Genomic DNA, 17,189 nt, shown 5'->3' with positions numbered 1-17,189 from the left:
AGTCTTAAAAATGAGTGTCATCCAGCACTTGTATTCGACTTCCCAGCTCCCTGAATGCTTCTGAAAGAGCACTTTGCTATTGCTTTTCTACCTTTTCTTTGTCCCTCTTGGATCGTCTTCAGTGGCTGCTGCTGCTGCTTCTGTTTTCTGTGGGGTTTTCCTGATCAGCAGCACAAAATTGATGTGGTTTTTGTATGGAATAGTGGTAGAGAAACTAACAGTTTTCTTAATTTCGTCATGCATCTTAGTGAGCAGCAGAATTGGTGCTGGAACTGCCTGTCTATAAACTCATGATAGAGCACTGTCTGTGAAGATTGAGTCTGCAATGTGGACGTTGGCACAGGTATATTTACATCAATGCAATGGAGCCAGTATGAAATTCTGTGTGTGTATCTGGAAATGTACTGAAGCCTGAAGGGGGGCTACGAGTAGGTTTTGGGGTGCCCACCCAGCCCAGCGTGGGGAGGAGCTACCTTGGCAGCCCTGGGGCTGAGGCGAGTCCTGAGGAAGGGGTGGAGGCACAGGCGGGCTCACCCTGCCCGGCCCCACGGCCTCCATCTGCAGGTGGCGCTGCGGGTGGGTGGGTGAGTCTCTGTGCTGCCACTGCCCAGGTGAATGGGGCCCTGGGGCTCCCTGCTGCCAAGCCCTGCCTGCTGCATCCAGGGCCATGCAGGTGGGGCTGGGAAGCCTAGCAGTTGTGGCACAGGTGGGCCGTGGAGTTTTTATAGCATGCTGTGGGGGGGCTCAAGAAGAAAAAGGTTGAGAGCCCCTGGTATAAAAGGTATTTAGCTTCTTCATAGACTGAAACAACACTTTGTTCATTCTACCTGCTAGGGTTGGGATATGCAAGGGATAGGTTCCTTGCTGCAGATGCTTGCAGGAACCGAAGGAAAGCACTTCACTCAATAAGCTTGTCTGTGCTCAGAGCCTACAGCTCTGTGGGCTGGATGAGTGGCATGGGGCCTGTCAGCAGGCCAGATCAGGCCAGCAGACCTCTTCCCATCCCTTTCTTCCTCAGTGTACCAGATCCAGCACCTGCTTCAACCGGTCTGGGGCCTGCAGTGTGCGTGCCTGGAAAGTGCGCTGCATGGGGCACAGTCTACCTAGGGCTATGTAGCACAGATCATAGACCTGCCAGAACACCTGCTGCACGTGGTGCTCATAGGCGCTGCATTCAGGGTGGGTCCTTACCTGGTTGGAGCAGGTGCCACATTCAGTGCAGCGTGGCCAATGTGTGGGCATTGTGTGCAGCACAACACCTGCTCTAGCTGGCCTGGGATCTGCACTACATGCCCCCAGCCAGACTGCACCCCATGTGGCAACCATTCCAGCAGCGCATGCCCCAAGCCCTGTCTGTGGCTGGTCTGAAGCATGCTATGCCCCATGTAGGTCTGCTCAGACTGAGACAGCACTGGGGGCCATATTTTTGGGTCCCCTTACTCTGAAGAGTAAATGGATATACGGCATTTGGCACGGTGTATTTTTTTTTCCTTCCTTTCTTCTAATTTCTTAGTTTCCCCCCAGGCTGGTCTCTTAGATCTCAAGACTTGGTGCTGCGTAGCTGTAGAAGCCCCAGGGTCGTCATAGTGAGTTAAGATCTCCCTACTTGTCACAAAGCAGTACTTCTAAAGACTGGTTGCAAACTTATTTTCTCAAAATTTAGCCAAGCAGATCCTTTCAGGAGTCTATTTATATTTAGGTGGCTTTCTCACACCCCCATCTCATTACTTCATTGCATACAATGTAAACTTGCACAATAGGGCAACAGTATCATAAAGATCACTCTTTCTATGGAAAACATTTTATCTCATTGCAGGTGTTATATATGCACAGTTCAGATTGAAATGAATGTGATGGGTATCTGTCAAGCCTGGCTTGACCTCACAAATACAGAAGAAATAGAATCAGGATGAACATAATTAAGTTATATTCTATGTTCCTAAAAAAGAAAATGCCTGTTGTTCGTTAACTGGATGCAGCTCTGATGCTGAATGTCTAAGGGTAGTAGATCTGTTGGGAGAATTGGTACCACTTTAATATAATCAGTGATTTTCAGATTGTACTTCAAGGTCAAATGATGCTCAAAACCAATTTGTTCTAAGAATGCTATTTATCTGCATTGTCCCATGAACCCAGAAGTTTTCACTTTTCTTCCACTTCTCTGAAATCTTCAGGAAAATTCAAAAACAAATAAAAATCATGTATATAGTACTGTGAGCTTGCACTGAGCTTTAGAGATGCTATAGATTCCCTGCCCCCAAGAGTTTGCATGCTGAGCTAACAAAATGGATTAAAAGTGAGAGGGTGTAAAGATTGATATCATTTATCATTTCTGTGCTTCTTTTGTATTACAATTTAAGAGCAGATTTGCATCAGGAATTTCACTCGGCTTTTTTACAGTGTAATGGAGGGAGATGGAGAGGAGATCAGAGTCAGTAATACATCAGCATTGGGGATTGGATGACTGAGGCAAATGATGATGGGATACATGGAGTCTTTCTCTTTGTTTGAAACTAGCTTGGGTCACCTCAGATTTTAAAATTACCAGCTGGTGACCTTTGTTTTAAATGCATTTGCTTTTAGCCCATTTCCTAGGGAGCAGGTGTCCATACCATTACCAGCCCCATAATTGGCCATAAGCAGCCTTTTAGCTGACAGTCTCATGGGATACCAAGAGTGGAATGGAGGATGGAGGTTGCAGCTTTCATGGCAAGTTAAATCTATTAACTTTGGGGCTATTCATTCTGCTTAGTTTCTTAAAACTTCACTTTATAAAATTGGCACGGTCCCTCGCTAAGATTATAAACTCTAGGAGTGCAGAGATGTAAGAAGGCTCAGAAGGATGTAGAATTTGTAAGTGTCTCGGGACTGGACAGCTGCCTTCACCATGACAGTGTGCGGGTTACCTTTTTTCCCCCCTTTCTTTGAAGGCACAACCCAGGTACCCCACTTCCTGGCTAATTAATTATGCCATGGGTCAGCAACCAACAGCCCATGGGCCGGATCCAGACTGTAAAGACACTGTATCTAGTTAGCAGCATGCTCTAGCCACAGCAACAGAGGCGGCACCCCCAGAGTCCTCATGCCTGCCTTTTTCTTTTTTAATCTGTTTCCTTCACAGCATCTGTAGCTCTCTGGGGGAGGGGGGCATGGCCCATGGAAGCGGCTGAATCACAAGTAGCAACCTGTGATGGCACAAGGTAGCTAATGCCTGCACTAGCCTGTTGTGCAGAGGGCACCATGCCAACCCTCAGCTGTGCTCCTGAGCAAGCTTGTCTGTCAGTGCTGAACACTGGTGGTAGCATAGGTGATGTGTGGGCTGTGTACACATACTGGATCAGGCCCCTCTGGGGGCTTTGGCTCGGGGATGTTCAGTTTTTTAATCCTAAAAAGCAAGTCATCTAAACATTTGGCTTGGCCAAGATAGTGACAGTTCTGAACATGTGCAGTTAGGTGAACTTAAAACGCCTAAGTTTTGCCAAAAATTTTAGGAGTCTGTGGACTCTGTCTCCTAAGTGTTTAGGCATTAGGCAGTTTTTGTGGGTCACTTAACTTGGATCACTTTACTTTTGTGGATCACTGACTTGGGAATTTGGGTACCCAAGTTCCGCCTACAGTGTGACATAGGCACATAAATACCTGCCTGGACATGGTGCTAAGCAGCTTGTCCATGGAGAGACATGGAGTCTGGCAGAGCCAGAGGGTCACCAGTGCTTTAACTACAAAACTGTCCTTCCATCTGTAAAGTTTCATGAAGCTCCAAAAGAGGCCATCCTGTGAGCTCTTCCTACCATTGTTGGTTGGTGAGAGTGTTGTCAGTGCCAGGACCTGTTTTTGAAGGTATTAGATTTCTGGCATCAACACTAAAGTCAAGACTGCAGCTCTCAAAATCTTGAAAAGGAGACTGATAAAACACTGATGTACCTTCCAGGTTTGCTTTTGCCTGCCTGGTTTTGGGCTCAATGAGTGCATGGGTACTCAAGCTGCTGCTTCCCATGAAAGGACTCTTCCCTTTGAGAGTCAGTGATATTTAAAGATGAGTTGGGGCACTGGCTTATAAACAAGCATGTAGACTTCAGAAATAGTCAAAGAAAATGAATTCTGGGTGTGTTGAGAAGTGAAATACAAGTATTATGAGTGAAAATTAAATTTCCAGGCTGCAGGTAATGTCCAATTTGTGCTTAGATGTTTATTAACTCAAACCACTGCTAGCCTGCCGTAACTTGTTTGTTCAGGGCAATGAAATAGGCTTTTTGGGCAGCCTGTTTGATTCCCCCCCGCCCCCCCCCAACCTGTCTGTCACCTATTGACTACCTCAATTTACATTTTAACTGACTGGCTTTCTTGCTTACGTGCTGGCCTCTGGCTTCTTTACTACTCCATCCAGGAAGCGCACAGACCAATTGCAGACCTTCCTCTGCCTGGCGAAGGATATTTGTACCTGAAAGCTTGCAAAGAAGAATTTTTCCAACTATTTGAGTTGGTCTAATAAAAGATATCGGATTTGACCTTGTCTGCCTTTGTCCTCTACATGTAGTTCACGCCAGACCCTCTTTCTCCAGCAGCTTCCCTTTAATATCCAGCCACTCCACTTACAATACCTACTTTCCTCTCTGATTAACAGGGTGCACAGTCTGTCCCCCATGCTCACTAACTGAGAAGTAATGTGTGTGGTTCACAGGTAGATTGCACACAAGGGCTGCTCTCTCCAGTATTCAGATGCTCCCATCTTCAGGGTGAAGAGCAGTGTTTGATATAAGCATTGCAGCACGTTAGGAAAAAAATATGAGGTGACCTGGACAAACAACAAGGGTAACGTATGCTGGCAGACAGTGCGATGTAATAACTGCAGCTGGACTTCGCCCTCGGCACCAGAGTTAATTCCCCTGATCTAGCTAATGGCGCCTTGGACTCTTTAGCAACCACGAGTGCTCAGAAGATCGGTTTTAAGTGTGGAGCAGCCGTTTGCTAAGCTGCTTGGGGTCTGCAGCCAAAAGTGTGGGGGGTCAGGAGCCATGTAGGGTGGTACCAGTAAGGTAGGAGAATGCAGAGGCAAGAACCCAGGAAATTTCTGGCACAACCATTTCTTGTTTTGGTTTAGGGGGTACCTCCCCTGCAATGAAGGTAGGTAATACTGACGGATTTGGGGTATGCTCCTCATCGGTGCACACCCAATCTTTTGCAGTCCTGCTGCAGTTGCTGCCAGAGGGACCAGAGCCATTATCTGACAGTCATTTCCAAAAAAAAAACATGTTTAAAAATCTCAGTTCTTTGTCAAAGCTCTAATAGAGTACTTGGTTAGTAAGAATAATGCTCACAGTCCCAGCAGATGTGCTGCTTTATGGAAACAGGCTAGTAGTTTCCAAAAAAGGAGAGCTCAGAAGAAGAGGAAGATGAGCAATAAGGGAATTTCATAGCCTCCTCTGCACTACTCTAATCTGGTATTTTACATACACCTACATCTTGCCCACTCAGTTTTGCCCCTCGTCCCATGAGGACTGGGAAGTCGGTGTGCTCCTGGCCACTCCTCTTTTGGGGACGGCCACCCCATCTCATCGTTGTTCAGGAGAGCACTGCTTCCCCCCCATAAGAATTAACACCTTTGTGTGTGGGACTCAGGCCTGGCCCACACTTTGCTGGCTGGCCTTTAGCCTACCCTGATCCCAGGGCAGTTCTGCTTCCTTGTGGGAGGCATCATCTTTTAAGAGGAAGTCTTGATAGCCTCCAAAAGGGGCCCTGCCTCCAGGGCCAGAGGTGCAGCAATACCACTTATATTATATTGCTATAGGGAAGAACTTTCCCATGGTCTTGTAGAAGAGACAGCCAAAACCTGGCAGTGTCATTGTGAGGTGGGCTTAGCCTTGGACCATATCTGACTCAGGTTGGCCGTGTTCACACCATTGTATCGAGCCAGATTGAGTCCAGTAGTGTCTTTGCAGCGAGTTCTGAAGATGGGTTGAATGCTTGCTGAGACCAGGAGATGTTGATGCACGTCTGTTTTCCGTGGACTGTTTCCACAGGATTCTCGCCCCCTGCTCTGCAGATGGGGTCATATTTAGGTGGTCTCTACGTCTGGCATCCATGTGGTTGTGATTCCAAGTTTTCATGGAAACCAGAGTTTGCATTTAAAATATAAAAGAGGAAATGGAAGAAACCTTGCAAGGAGGTTTAAAGACCCAGAAGATTTGCTGTATTTAGAAGTAAAACCTGATGGCTAAAGGCACTAAACTGTTCTGATCTGAGTTACATAAATTCTCTTCGCTGGCAGTCGGGTTCAGTGCTATATACGAGTTGGAGGCTGCAGGCCTTATAAAACCTCCACATTCAGATTAAAACTAGGAAAAAGTGATAGCTTTAAGATCATAAATCACAGGAATATCATGATGGTGGGGCACTTGTCTGCTAGACATGTTCATTTTTATGAGCTCACGACATTTCTGCAGCCGGTTGTTAAGCAGTACAGCATTCTTCCCAGAGCACAGCCCAAGCCCCATTCTTGAGCTGAGGGAGAAATATAGGAATATAGCTCTGCTTTTTTAGTTGTTTTTCTCTTAAAAGGTGGGTTGAAAGATGTGGGGCTTTCAAGATTTTTTTTTTTCCTCACCTTAGTAATATTGAGACTATGTAAAATCTTCTTTCCTGTTTGTTCATGTTTCTCTCTCTTCCCCATTCAAGTCTCCTTGCAGAACTAATCTCTGTGATACCTTTCTCTGGCTTAACTGAGATGTAAAAGAGATCCTTCTTTCTAGCTCTTGGACATTAGTTTGAATCTAAAAAAAATCTTTTCCGTTTTCATTTACTTAGGTTTCTCTTGCTTGTTACATGTGATGCATTATTGCCATTATTTCTCCATAGTTTTAAGGTAATGGGGACTTACGAGACTTGAATCCTAATGCCAAAAAGAAACAAACCCGCCCCCCACCCCCCAGGGAACAAAACCTTGGGGACTTGTAGCACTTAACATGGTGTAAAAAAGCAAAACGGGGCGTAAACCTCATTTGATTCTGCTGTGTTTTAAGATGTGCATATGAGACGAGACCTTGAAATGTCCATCAATTCCCTTGGCACTCTGCTTCGGGGGGAAGTGTAGGATTAGCGAGTCCTAGCTAGAATCCAGGTTAGGATATTGTTTCCTTTTTGCCACTACTTGTACAAGTAGTACAGTCCGTTGCAACTGAAAAAATGTTATTTTTTGATGTTTTCCCTTTGTTAGCGTGTCAGTCAGCTGGTTTTCTTACTGGCAGTCTCATCAGAGACTATGAATTAAATGGGCCATGGAGACTGAACTCGCCTTCATCCCAAAAATCAGTCGCTCAGTGGTGTCAAGGCTAGGGTACATTCAGGCAGGTTGGGAAGGCTTCTGTCCCATGAATAGCAGACTAAACCCTACAGCCTCAACTTTTTACCCCCTTCCATAGAGTATCTGGTGTGTTATATTTCAGCTAAGGGGCTGACAGATGTGCAACTCTGCACTGTAACTCATGGTGCTTAACAGAGTACCATGAGTTACAGCGACACCCCCTGCCCCCCGACATTTGCTGTTGGGTTGGGGAGGGAGGAGGGAATCAAGTTCCACTTTGGAGCTGATCCAGGAGGAGCTGCCTGTCTGCAGCCTCTCCCCTAACCCTGCCTCCCTCCCTCCCATCTCTAGTGCTGTCTGCAGGGTGGGATTGGGGGGGACCAACCCACCTCTGCCCCACTTCAGTGCTCCGCAAGTGCAGGCTGGGCAAACCCAGCCTAGAGCTCCCTCCCCCATCTTGTACCCCTCCCATCCTGGAGACAGCACTGTGGGGTGAGGCTGGGCTGCATCGGGCCAGCCCTAATCGCATCGTGCGCAGGGACAGATGGAAGTTAATGAAAGCACTCTGCTTTGGAGCACCTTCATCAGAACGCTCATTACATGAGGTTTAATTTATTGCGTGATCAGGCGCTTTTAAAACACTCTGCAGCCATGCACTTCTGTCAGGGCGTGGCTGTAGAGCACTTTCAAGGGGCTCAGTACCCGCTGTTATTAAAGCAACAGAACTGGACAAATAAGGCAGCACAAGTAAGTGTCCCCAACAGAGGCACGGGGCAGGAGAGAACAGAAAGTATGATGGGGGATCAGATTTCTCTGATCGATCTCTCTCTGTATCTTTACCTCACTCAGCTGTGGTATGGAAGTGCTGTTGGACTGCAAACTCTCTGTAGACTTGCTGCCAAAGACAAGTGAACAAACAGTGCTTATTAAAGAATAAAGAGCAGTTTAAGTGGAGTCTCTGCCTTGTTTCTGCCTTAATGCAGCAGCAGACACTTGACAAGATAGGAGACTCCCTGAAGAAAATGGACAAGGAGGGCTTGATCTGGTGCTTTGCGCCTGTCCTTCTGCACCGGAGACCTAGTATATTCAAGACTTGAGAGGTGTGGAATGCACCACGCAGGTATAGTCCCAAATCCAATCCATCATTAAAAAATGTTGCCGATAATTAGTCTGAAACATGCAGATCTACCCAGTCTTTGTCAAGCTGTTTGGCCATGGGAAGAAGCAGTGTTAATGGAATTTAAGAGCTTTCTTATCCTGTGCTACCTGAAACTAAAGATAGCGGCTGTGACACAAAGCCTTCAACTCAGTAGGAGTGGAGAGTGCCTGAGTCTGACAGGGGGAGACATCCCCAAAAGCAAAGCTATATTTCTTGGCCTTGCCTCTGGTTTTAGGCATTCAGCTTGAGACAAGGTAGGTTGACTAGGGCTGGCCAGCACCTGCCATCATGACTGCTGAGCAGCTCTGTAAATTAGGCAGATTTGAGCAATAGGAATTTGTGACTACTCTTTAATTTTTGGACTCAAATATCAGTGCTTAATTAAGGTGAAGCATTAACCCTGTCTAAAGCCATGCTTAATACGTTTGGAGATGGAAAAGGTTCTTATTTCACGCAGCCCTGGTAAGGGAGCACAGGTTTGACTAGCAGTACTTTGCGAAGCGGAGTCCCGTGTTTGCGACTGCTGTGTTGATATACCTCACTTCAAACCGCCTCCCAGGGCATGGAAAATCCATTTGATAGAGCGGAGCATTCTCTGTAAATGCCTTTGGAGCGAGTGGAGCAGACCAGTGAATTTCAGCAGAACATAAGCTTTCATTAAAAATAAACGCTGTTAGCCCATATGGTGGTGAAGATAATGTTCCACATGTGACCTACGCAGTGATGGCTTCTTGAGTCCATGAGGGGAGGGCTTCGGGACCCTTGCTGCTGCTTGCTCATAATTTTACCAAGCAGTGGCTTTGATAAAACTAACCTAGTTTCAGTTCTGCTATTCACAGACTTAAGGGCAGCATTGAAACTGCTGATAATGTTTGTCAGTTCCATGCTTCTCCTGCTTCACAAATCTCTGAGCAGAAGTAGAGTCAGACCTAGGAGTTTTCAATATGGAAGTCAAATAGAGAGAACTGAGGCTTGCAGGGAGAGAAAAGAAATCTCTCACCCAGGAGAGGAGTAGCAGAAAGGTTTGGTCCTTGTGCGCCCATCCCCACAGGTGACTGGTGACTAGGGGGTCAGAAGAGATAGGCAGCTCCTCCTCCTCCTTAACAGCTGGGGGATTTAGAATTTCAGACCTACCAGCTTCTGACTAGTAGGTAGCTGATATGAAAGATGGAGCCCCCAGCCACAAAGGACCTATCTCTGATGCAAACCCTAGCACTCCTTCACACCTGGTGGGAGTCACTAGAGATGGCTCTGCAACCATGGCACTGTCCCTGAGCTTCCCAGATCAGCCTCAGGTACCTTAGTGATAGAAAATCTTTTCCAGTCGTGCACTTGGTTTCAGGGTCTTGGCTAGAGAGACACCCCCCCCCCCCCCCTGATCTTTTTCAGGCAACCTGGATTAATCCCATCCCTCAACTTGCTCACCAGAATGGGTCCACCCCTAGAGAGCAGACCAGACACATGGGGATCCACACATGTGAACTGAGAGAGGTAACAGCCATGATGGAGACAGCAGCTTACTGTGTTCAGGGCTGCTCTTTATAGACAAATATTAGGGAGCGTGGCCAGGGCTGTGCTTGCAGCTGAAGGGCACCTGGCATATGGCTGATCAGAGAGGTAGTTAGCTATGTTAGTCTGAAGTCAGGCAGAAGTCAGGGTAGATTTTCACATTATAGACTAAGTCAAAGATGCATAAGCTTTCATAAGCAGCAGCTTACCTCATCAAATGCTAAGGCAGCATTTCCAAACTTTTTCCATCCCATGGTACGCTGGTCAAACGTGACAGGGGAGGGAGCGGGTGGACGCAGAGCCGGGGGGGTGGGGGGCACACTGGTTGGGAAATGCTGATCAGTGTGTCCTGGGGTCACTGCTGCACTGGCAAGGACAAAGGTAGTCTTGCAATGGTGGCTCAGCCCCAAACTGTAGCATTTAGCCTGCAGCCCAACTTGTGCACTTGGCTGTGGTCAACAAAAGTAGCATTGATTACTGCAAGCCTATTAATAGGCTTTGTTTGGTGACCTCTGAATCAGGGAAACTTTTTTTTAGAGCAGATCTGCAGGGCAGTTTGTTTGGGACTGCAGGGTCAGTTCCTTGAGAAGAGTTAGTTCAGCACCGGCCCAATACAACTCAGACCTGTGCTTTCCAGTCTGCTTTGCCAGAAACAGTAAAAGGGCATGATGTAATCTTAGGAACCTTTTCAAATGTTTATAGACCTTGTCATTTAGCGAGACCACGAGGCAAAGGTCATATTGGAAAAAAATCAGTGGAGTTCTCTGGGCTCTCTTCCAAGGGTGTTATGGCTCAGTGGACACAACACTAGGTTCAAATCCTGGTCTTCCCATAGTTTTGTTGGCTAATATTGGATGAGTTGCTTACTTTCCTGTGCCTCAGTTTCCACACATATATAATGAATACAGTGACCCTAACCCCCCTGTTTGGAGTGCTTTTGAGTTCTGTAGTTGAGAAGCACTCAGTAGGAACCAGGCATACTTACTGTATTATGCAAGCCTCCCTTATATTAACAATTATTCAGAGTAGGTGAGAAGTCATTTTGTGAAGACCTGCACCTCTCCGTTCTCATCTGCTTTAGTCCGTGATGAATCGGGAAGAGTGGTGGTATTCGAATACTCCTTACTGGGCTTCAGAGTCAGTGTCTCCTTTCAATGCATAGCTAGCACTACAGTGGCAAATTAGTTCACAAGGGCAGCAATGCCCCTGCTCTATCATGAGGACAGCTACCCATATGAGACAGACTGCTGTGTTCTGTTCCAAGGTGCTGGGGTGTATTTGTTGCATGCAGGGTGACTTGTTCTGGTTTGCCCCCTTTTCTGCTGCTGGCATTAAGCACAACCTGGTATATGCTTGAGCAGGCTGGAACGCTTGGGGCATATTCTAGGATGGTGCTTGCAGGACATCTAGATCACCTCCGGCTAGGGTTGAATAACTGAAGTCTTGCTCAACCACAGTCTGGGAAGCATGGATACCTCATGCTGTACTAGGTGTTTCCAAGCTCTCTAGTGCTAATGCAGCTGACTTCAGTCTGGTTTGCTTTTTTTGTAGTCGGGACAGTTCAATGAAGACATGATCCCAACAGTGGGCTTCAATATGAGGAAGATCACCAAGGGAAATGTTACCATAAAGGTAAGACACAAGCCCTGCTTCTGCTGTGGGGGTGGTTAGACTAGGGGAGAGTGAGAAGTACTGAGATCAGTGTGCTGTTTTGCAGTAGGTTAAAAAGATGCTGGTAATATTGACTAGTGTGTAGGCAGACTTAAAAATAGACCAACCTCAACAACAGCTTAGTCTGGAAAGTCTGGTCTTCTAAATTGCTACCAGCATCCTACAGAGGTGCCAGTATGTTGGGATTGAGGGTTACTTAAGCAGTAAAAAACTGCTGGCCAAGTCGCACAGTCACTGAATTGCCTGATGGCCTTCACCACGCTCTTGATGTCTCACCAGATTAGCAGAGGGAGTTAAATTTGTCCAGGACACAGGAAGGAAAGTTACCTTGCTATTCAGGGAAGGGTGAGGCTTATGGGATACTCTGTTAATGGGGGTGCCATTCATAGGAGTTACTGTCTGTGATCTTTAGAGTTTTGTGTCTCTGAGAGCGCACATTTGTATCCCATCCAGTGCTGCCCACGAGTACTTGGTTTGGCAAACTAGAAAATAATTTGGGGTTTGAAGGGCCTCCTGATACTCTTTCGTTCCACAAAATCTAGTGCAGACTGTGTCTTTGGTTTGCTGCAGATAACACTTCTGAGCCCAAAATAGAGTGCTTGAAATGCATGAAAGCTTCAGTGGGAAGAAATTCCTCTAGCATCAGCCTAGTGAGTGCAGAGGAAGACACGTGGCAGGTTCTTGGGGGCCTTTAAGCTGTTATCTGGGCCTTAGGCCCTAGCCCTTTCAGGAAGGACTTGTTAACTTGGAGGACATTTTGCGTGAGTGCACATGAAGAAGCAAACCCAGCATTATTTCCACTAATGAAGTGCAGGTACAGTATTAGTAAAGGTCCTAACTGGGTGGTCAGAAGTATAAACAGCTGATGTTCTCAAGGAATAAGGGCATCCTACTTGGTTTGGGCTTGCTGGTGCAACTGGCAGAGTAAAAAGGGCATCCTACTTGGTTTGGGCTTGCTGGTGGTACTGGCAGAGTAAACCAGCCACTTGCTAAAGATGGGAGAATGCTTTGTGGCAGAATGTGAAAAGGGAAATACCTGGTGGTGGTGGGAGTCATGGGAGCGTATGGAACAAAAAAGCAAGGTGTGTGGTTGTCTGGGAGGATGCTTATGGGGGGTTCAGGTAAGGTCTTACTTTCCTCTTCCTTCTGCAGCTCTGGGACATTGGTGGTCAGCCTCGTTTTCGTAGCATGTGGGAGCGATACTGCCGAGGAGTCAGTGCCATCGTGTAAGTAACTTGCAGTTTTGCTGTCTTCCTCTTGTGAAATGTTGAGGGCTCCTGGTATTAAATTTTGAGCAAGGTGGGAAGGGTGAAAAATAATTTAAACAGACCCTTGGGTAATTCTAGCCAACGTAAACTGACAAAAACAAGATTAATTGCAGAGGATAAGCATAATCTTACAGGATGAGTCTCTCTTGCCATGGAGTGGCATTGGCCAGTGGTCTCCACAGCAAGGGGGGTGGAAATCCTCTTTCAGTGTTGCATCAGGCAAGTGTCTTGTTATGTGCAGCAGTCCCATAGGTGTCATTGTTGAAGATTTACCCTCCAACTTCCTTCCAGTTACTCCCCCTGTTTATGAACGACTAGTAAACATGATGTTAATATTTTAATTAAAGATCCCTGCTTGTAGCCTGGCTGTCTGCTCTGAGTTGCATACACACAGAGGCCCACATGTCACAGCTGCTTGCATTTTCTGATAGCCACATACGTCATGAATGTCAGTTCTGTGCCAACACTGGGCACAGTGGAGCCCCCCCTACAATATTGTGAATGGATCTGCTTAGCTCACACAACTCAGGATACAACTGAGGGGGAGCGGTTCGCTTGTCCCTTACTTCATGCTCCCACTGGCCTATGAGCCTGAGTTAATAGAGTGATTATTTGGCTTGATGTTGTCTAGCATAATAGCTCCCCGCTGGCATTGACAGGCTCGTGCATTCTGAACTGAGCCTCTGTTGCCCTTGCTGATGTGACTAGACCTTAGAGTTCAGTTTAGTACTTCCCTTTGTCACTCATTTGAGGGGGTTTCTAAAGGTGGGCAGAACCGATTTACACAACTTATTTCTGTAGGTCAGGAAAGTCAGACTTGTCTAACCCTCCCCCACTCTCCCTTTTTGTCACATGCCAGAGCCAGTTCCCATGGCACCTGTTCCAGTTGTGCGGCATCCATGTGCAAACATGTCCCAGACTGACTGGCATGTGACGTGTACTGCATGTGGCACCCTCCCCTGCCAGCCCAGGACTGCACCGCAGATTCACAGAAGTTTAGAGCTGGAAGGGACTTTGTGTGATCATCAGGTCCAGCCCCCCTGCTCAGAGCAGGAAAGACTGCTGGGGTCAAATAACCCCAGCAAGGTGTGTGTCTAGTCTTCTTTTGAAAATCTCCAGGGTAGGTGCCTGCACCACCCCCACCGGGAGTCTATTCCAAAGTTTGGTCACACAAACCGCATGTGGCATGCAATCCAGGATGCACGCTGGAGTACCATGTGCAACATGGATTCAGAGCTGGCACTGTGTGGCATGCATCCCAGAGTGGATATGGCATGCCTCCTGAAGTAGGTGTTGCATGCATCCCAGGTCATGTATGCAAGACCAGTCTGGTGTGAGCCATGTGGGTCAACTATGAGACCCAGGAACAGTGCCAGGGGTCAGATAAGGGGCTAGGTCTTTGACATCCCTGCTGATGGTGATCTTGGGGCTACTGTGGGCAGTTGCTTTTATTCCCCAGAGTTCATGAGTGGCAAATCTTGGGGCGTGTTTTAAAGAAAAGCCTTTTTCTAGGATACGTTGTAGATGTGAACATTTCCTTTTGCCGGGATCTGCCCCTGGCAGATTCTTGTGTTTCTGCTTTTGTGTTGCTTTGGGGGCATAGATTACTGAAAAATCAAATAACTATCCAAACAAGTGTAGCAGAATGGCTATAGTGAGCAAGTCACATGCTTGCAATGGCAAATATTTGTCCTGCAAACCTGAGTGTGAGCTATGTTCATGCAGCTGGTGAAGACATTTACCATGGCCTTCACTTGTTTAAATGTGTCTTGATTTTTGAGTGCCTCAGTTTTCTTTTCAGCTTCAGAAATTCAGGCACCCCAAATTAGAGCACATACGTGGGTCCAGTCAGAGTGGCTCTGGAGTTTGATTTCAGTTGTGTGCAGACTACTTGTCAGGAAGCTGCCGATCAAGAATTCTTCACAGAATTGTAACAAAAACATTTGAGAATCTCATTTTTGACTGCATTATAATCGGAAATGAAATTAACCGACCAGTCGGTGAGACAGGTTTGCCTAATTTTCATTCCCCAGGACCACAAATTTCAAGTCTGTTCCCCATTTAGGTGAGGTTTGGAAGAATGCACTGACACGAGTTACGGTTCTTTGGGTGAATCTGATATCTTTTATTAGGCCAACTTAAATAGTTGGGGAAAAAAAAATTCTAAGCAAGCTTTTGGGTTTAAAAACCCTTTGTCGGGCTGAGGAAGTTTCTGCAGTTGGTGTGTGCTCTTCCTGGATGGAATGAAAAGTAAAGAAGCCAGAGTTTGGGCTGGTAACTTTTTTTCCAACTATTTAAGTTGGTCTAATGAAAGATATCAGATTCACCCAAAGAACCTTGTCTGCCTATGTCCTTAGACCAACACGGCTACAACCTACACTCTTGACATGAGTTACGGCATCCTAAAATGCTGGTGACATTCAGCTCTGTCTACTTCATCCCAGTCTGATGAAAAGGAGTTTCCTTGGTCTTCCGATATTATGGTCGATACTGGGCCCTGGATGAAAGCCAGAACTAACGGCATTGGCTGAGTCCATATAATGCAGAGGTAAAGTTGACTGGCAAAGTGAGCAGTATAAGGATTTGAGGAGATGCATAGCCTAGTCATTTGTCAAGATATCTGTAGCCTGCACGTTTTATTAAACCACTTACTGCTTCTGGACAAGCAAAATACAGCAGGAACCTGAAATGCTTTTGCTCAAGGCCGGCTCTGGTAGTCTGCCAGTCCTCCTCGAGTTGGAGCCTTCCCTTTGGTTGTCAGCACTCTTGCAGTTTGTAGGCTAAAGCACTGCAGTGCCCTGTACCTGGGGTTAACACTGAAGGCTGCTCAGACACCACCCCTCCTTCTCTTTATGACTACCCTATGCCTGGTAGGAATGCTGTAGCTGTTTGTCCCCAGGGAGAAGTTCACAGATGCCTGGAACAGTGTGTTCTGAGTAGCAGGCCCCCACTCTGGAGTTAGCTCATTCTGGAGATGTGGCTGAGCCAGCCTGGCAGTTTTTAGCACTCCGTCACCCTTGTCCTGGCTTTCTGCTCCCTGGATGCTCTGGGTTTTCTGGTGTTCTTCTTAATCTGCTTCAGCAGGCAGTTGTTTGGATGCTAGCTGGACTGTGGAGTTCTCTGTGCTCCTTTCCTGCTGCTCCTGTTAGGTCAGAATATTCTAAGAGGCCATGGGCACTCTTAACAAGCAGTATCAAAGTGCTTATATGAATTGAAAAGAGCAATAATACTTTATTTAGGAAGCAAAACAACACCCCATGTGCTTGTTCCCTACCCTCACTAGCTTTTTGGTTACAGTGACACTGGCACCAAAACAGCTTCATGCAGTGAACTGTACACCTTTCATTGCGTGGTTAGTCTGGGTTTTCACTGGTTATTGCCCATAATCCCCTTCTCCATTAAACACCTTTCTTCAGTTAAGTATTAGATTTTAGCAACATTCTGACTAGGACCAGGAGTTGAAGTTTGGGTCCTGAACCCTCCCACTGGGCACTACAAATGCAAGCTAAATTGCTTGTGGTGATGGTCCTCCAGTATCTTCTCTCAATTCCTTGCATGCCTGCAAGAATAGACATGAAATCCCACAATGCACTGGGGAAGAATTATACAGCAACTCAAGAAGGGCTCTGCAGTATGGCTACTCAAACCTGGGCTAGAGTAATCTGAATGGTGATAACCTGGGTTCACTGCAGGGAAGATTTGCTCCAAGTTTCCTTTGCATAAGGAGTCAGGTGACATGAAGCAGTACCCATGAGGGTGCTGGTTTCTGAACACACCAGCATTGGTGTCTAGCTCTGAAATCTAGTGTCTCCCATTGGAAAACAGGGCTGGCAAGATCTCCTGGATCAGAACTCTGTCTCCAACTGTTGCAGTCAACCTCGTTGTATAAGCTCACTCATAAAATGTGCAAACTGTTTTAAGAGGAGTTGGGTTTCTGGCCTACTTTACTCCTACTCTACTCTGGCATGATCCGTCTTTGGCAAACCCATGTGCATTTTACCCCATCTTCCATTTATGTTTATTTCATTATTCTTTCTGAATTTACACTAAAGCTTTGTATTCCACTGAGATTATACCATAGTCTGGTGTTGGCATTCTGCAGTTGTTACAGGGACCTCTAAATTCATGAACTGGTTCCTTCAAAATTTTGAGACTGAGATTATCCAGTCCCCTCCCTTGAGCTCTACCACTTCCTTACTCTCAGTCCTGATAGCCACCTCTCCCTGCAGCAGTGACAGTTGTCATGATCTTTATGGAAAATGAGGCAAAGCATTCGTTTAAT

At 46.6% G+C, this 17,189-nt stretch overlaps 1 protein-coding gene across 1 annotated transcript in view; it reads left to right on the top strand.

Annotated features, from left to right (window-relative positions):
- Window positions 1-238: 238 nt before the first annotated feature.
- ARL8A (ADP ribosylation factor like GTPase 8A) overlaps window positions 239-17,189 on the top strand; it is a 28,991-nt gene continuing 12,040 nt past the window's right edge. The window contains exons 1-3 of the mRNA XM_014522740.2: window positions 239-343; window positions 11,520-11,600; window positions 12,792-12,865. Of these exons, the coding sequence (XP_014378226.2) occupies window positions 326-343; window positions 11,520-11,600; window positions 12,792-12,865 (173 nt within the window). The 5' untranslated portion in view covers window positions 239-325. The remainder of the gene's footprint in view (window positions 344-11,519; window positions 11,601-12,791; window positions 12,866-17,189) is intronic.

The sequence above is a fragment of the Alligator sinensis genome, unplaced genomic scaffold (assembly GCF_000455745.1).
Source record: "Alligator sinensis unplaced genomic scaffold, ASM45574v1 scaffold766_1, whole genome shotgun sequence".
Lineage (NCBI taxonomy): Eukaryota > Metazoa > Chordata > Crocodylia > Alligatoridae > Alligator > Alligator sinensis.
Note: the sequence above shows the minus strand (reverse complement) of the source record. Positions and strands in the feature narration are given on the sequence as shown.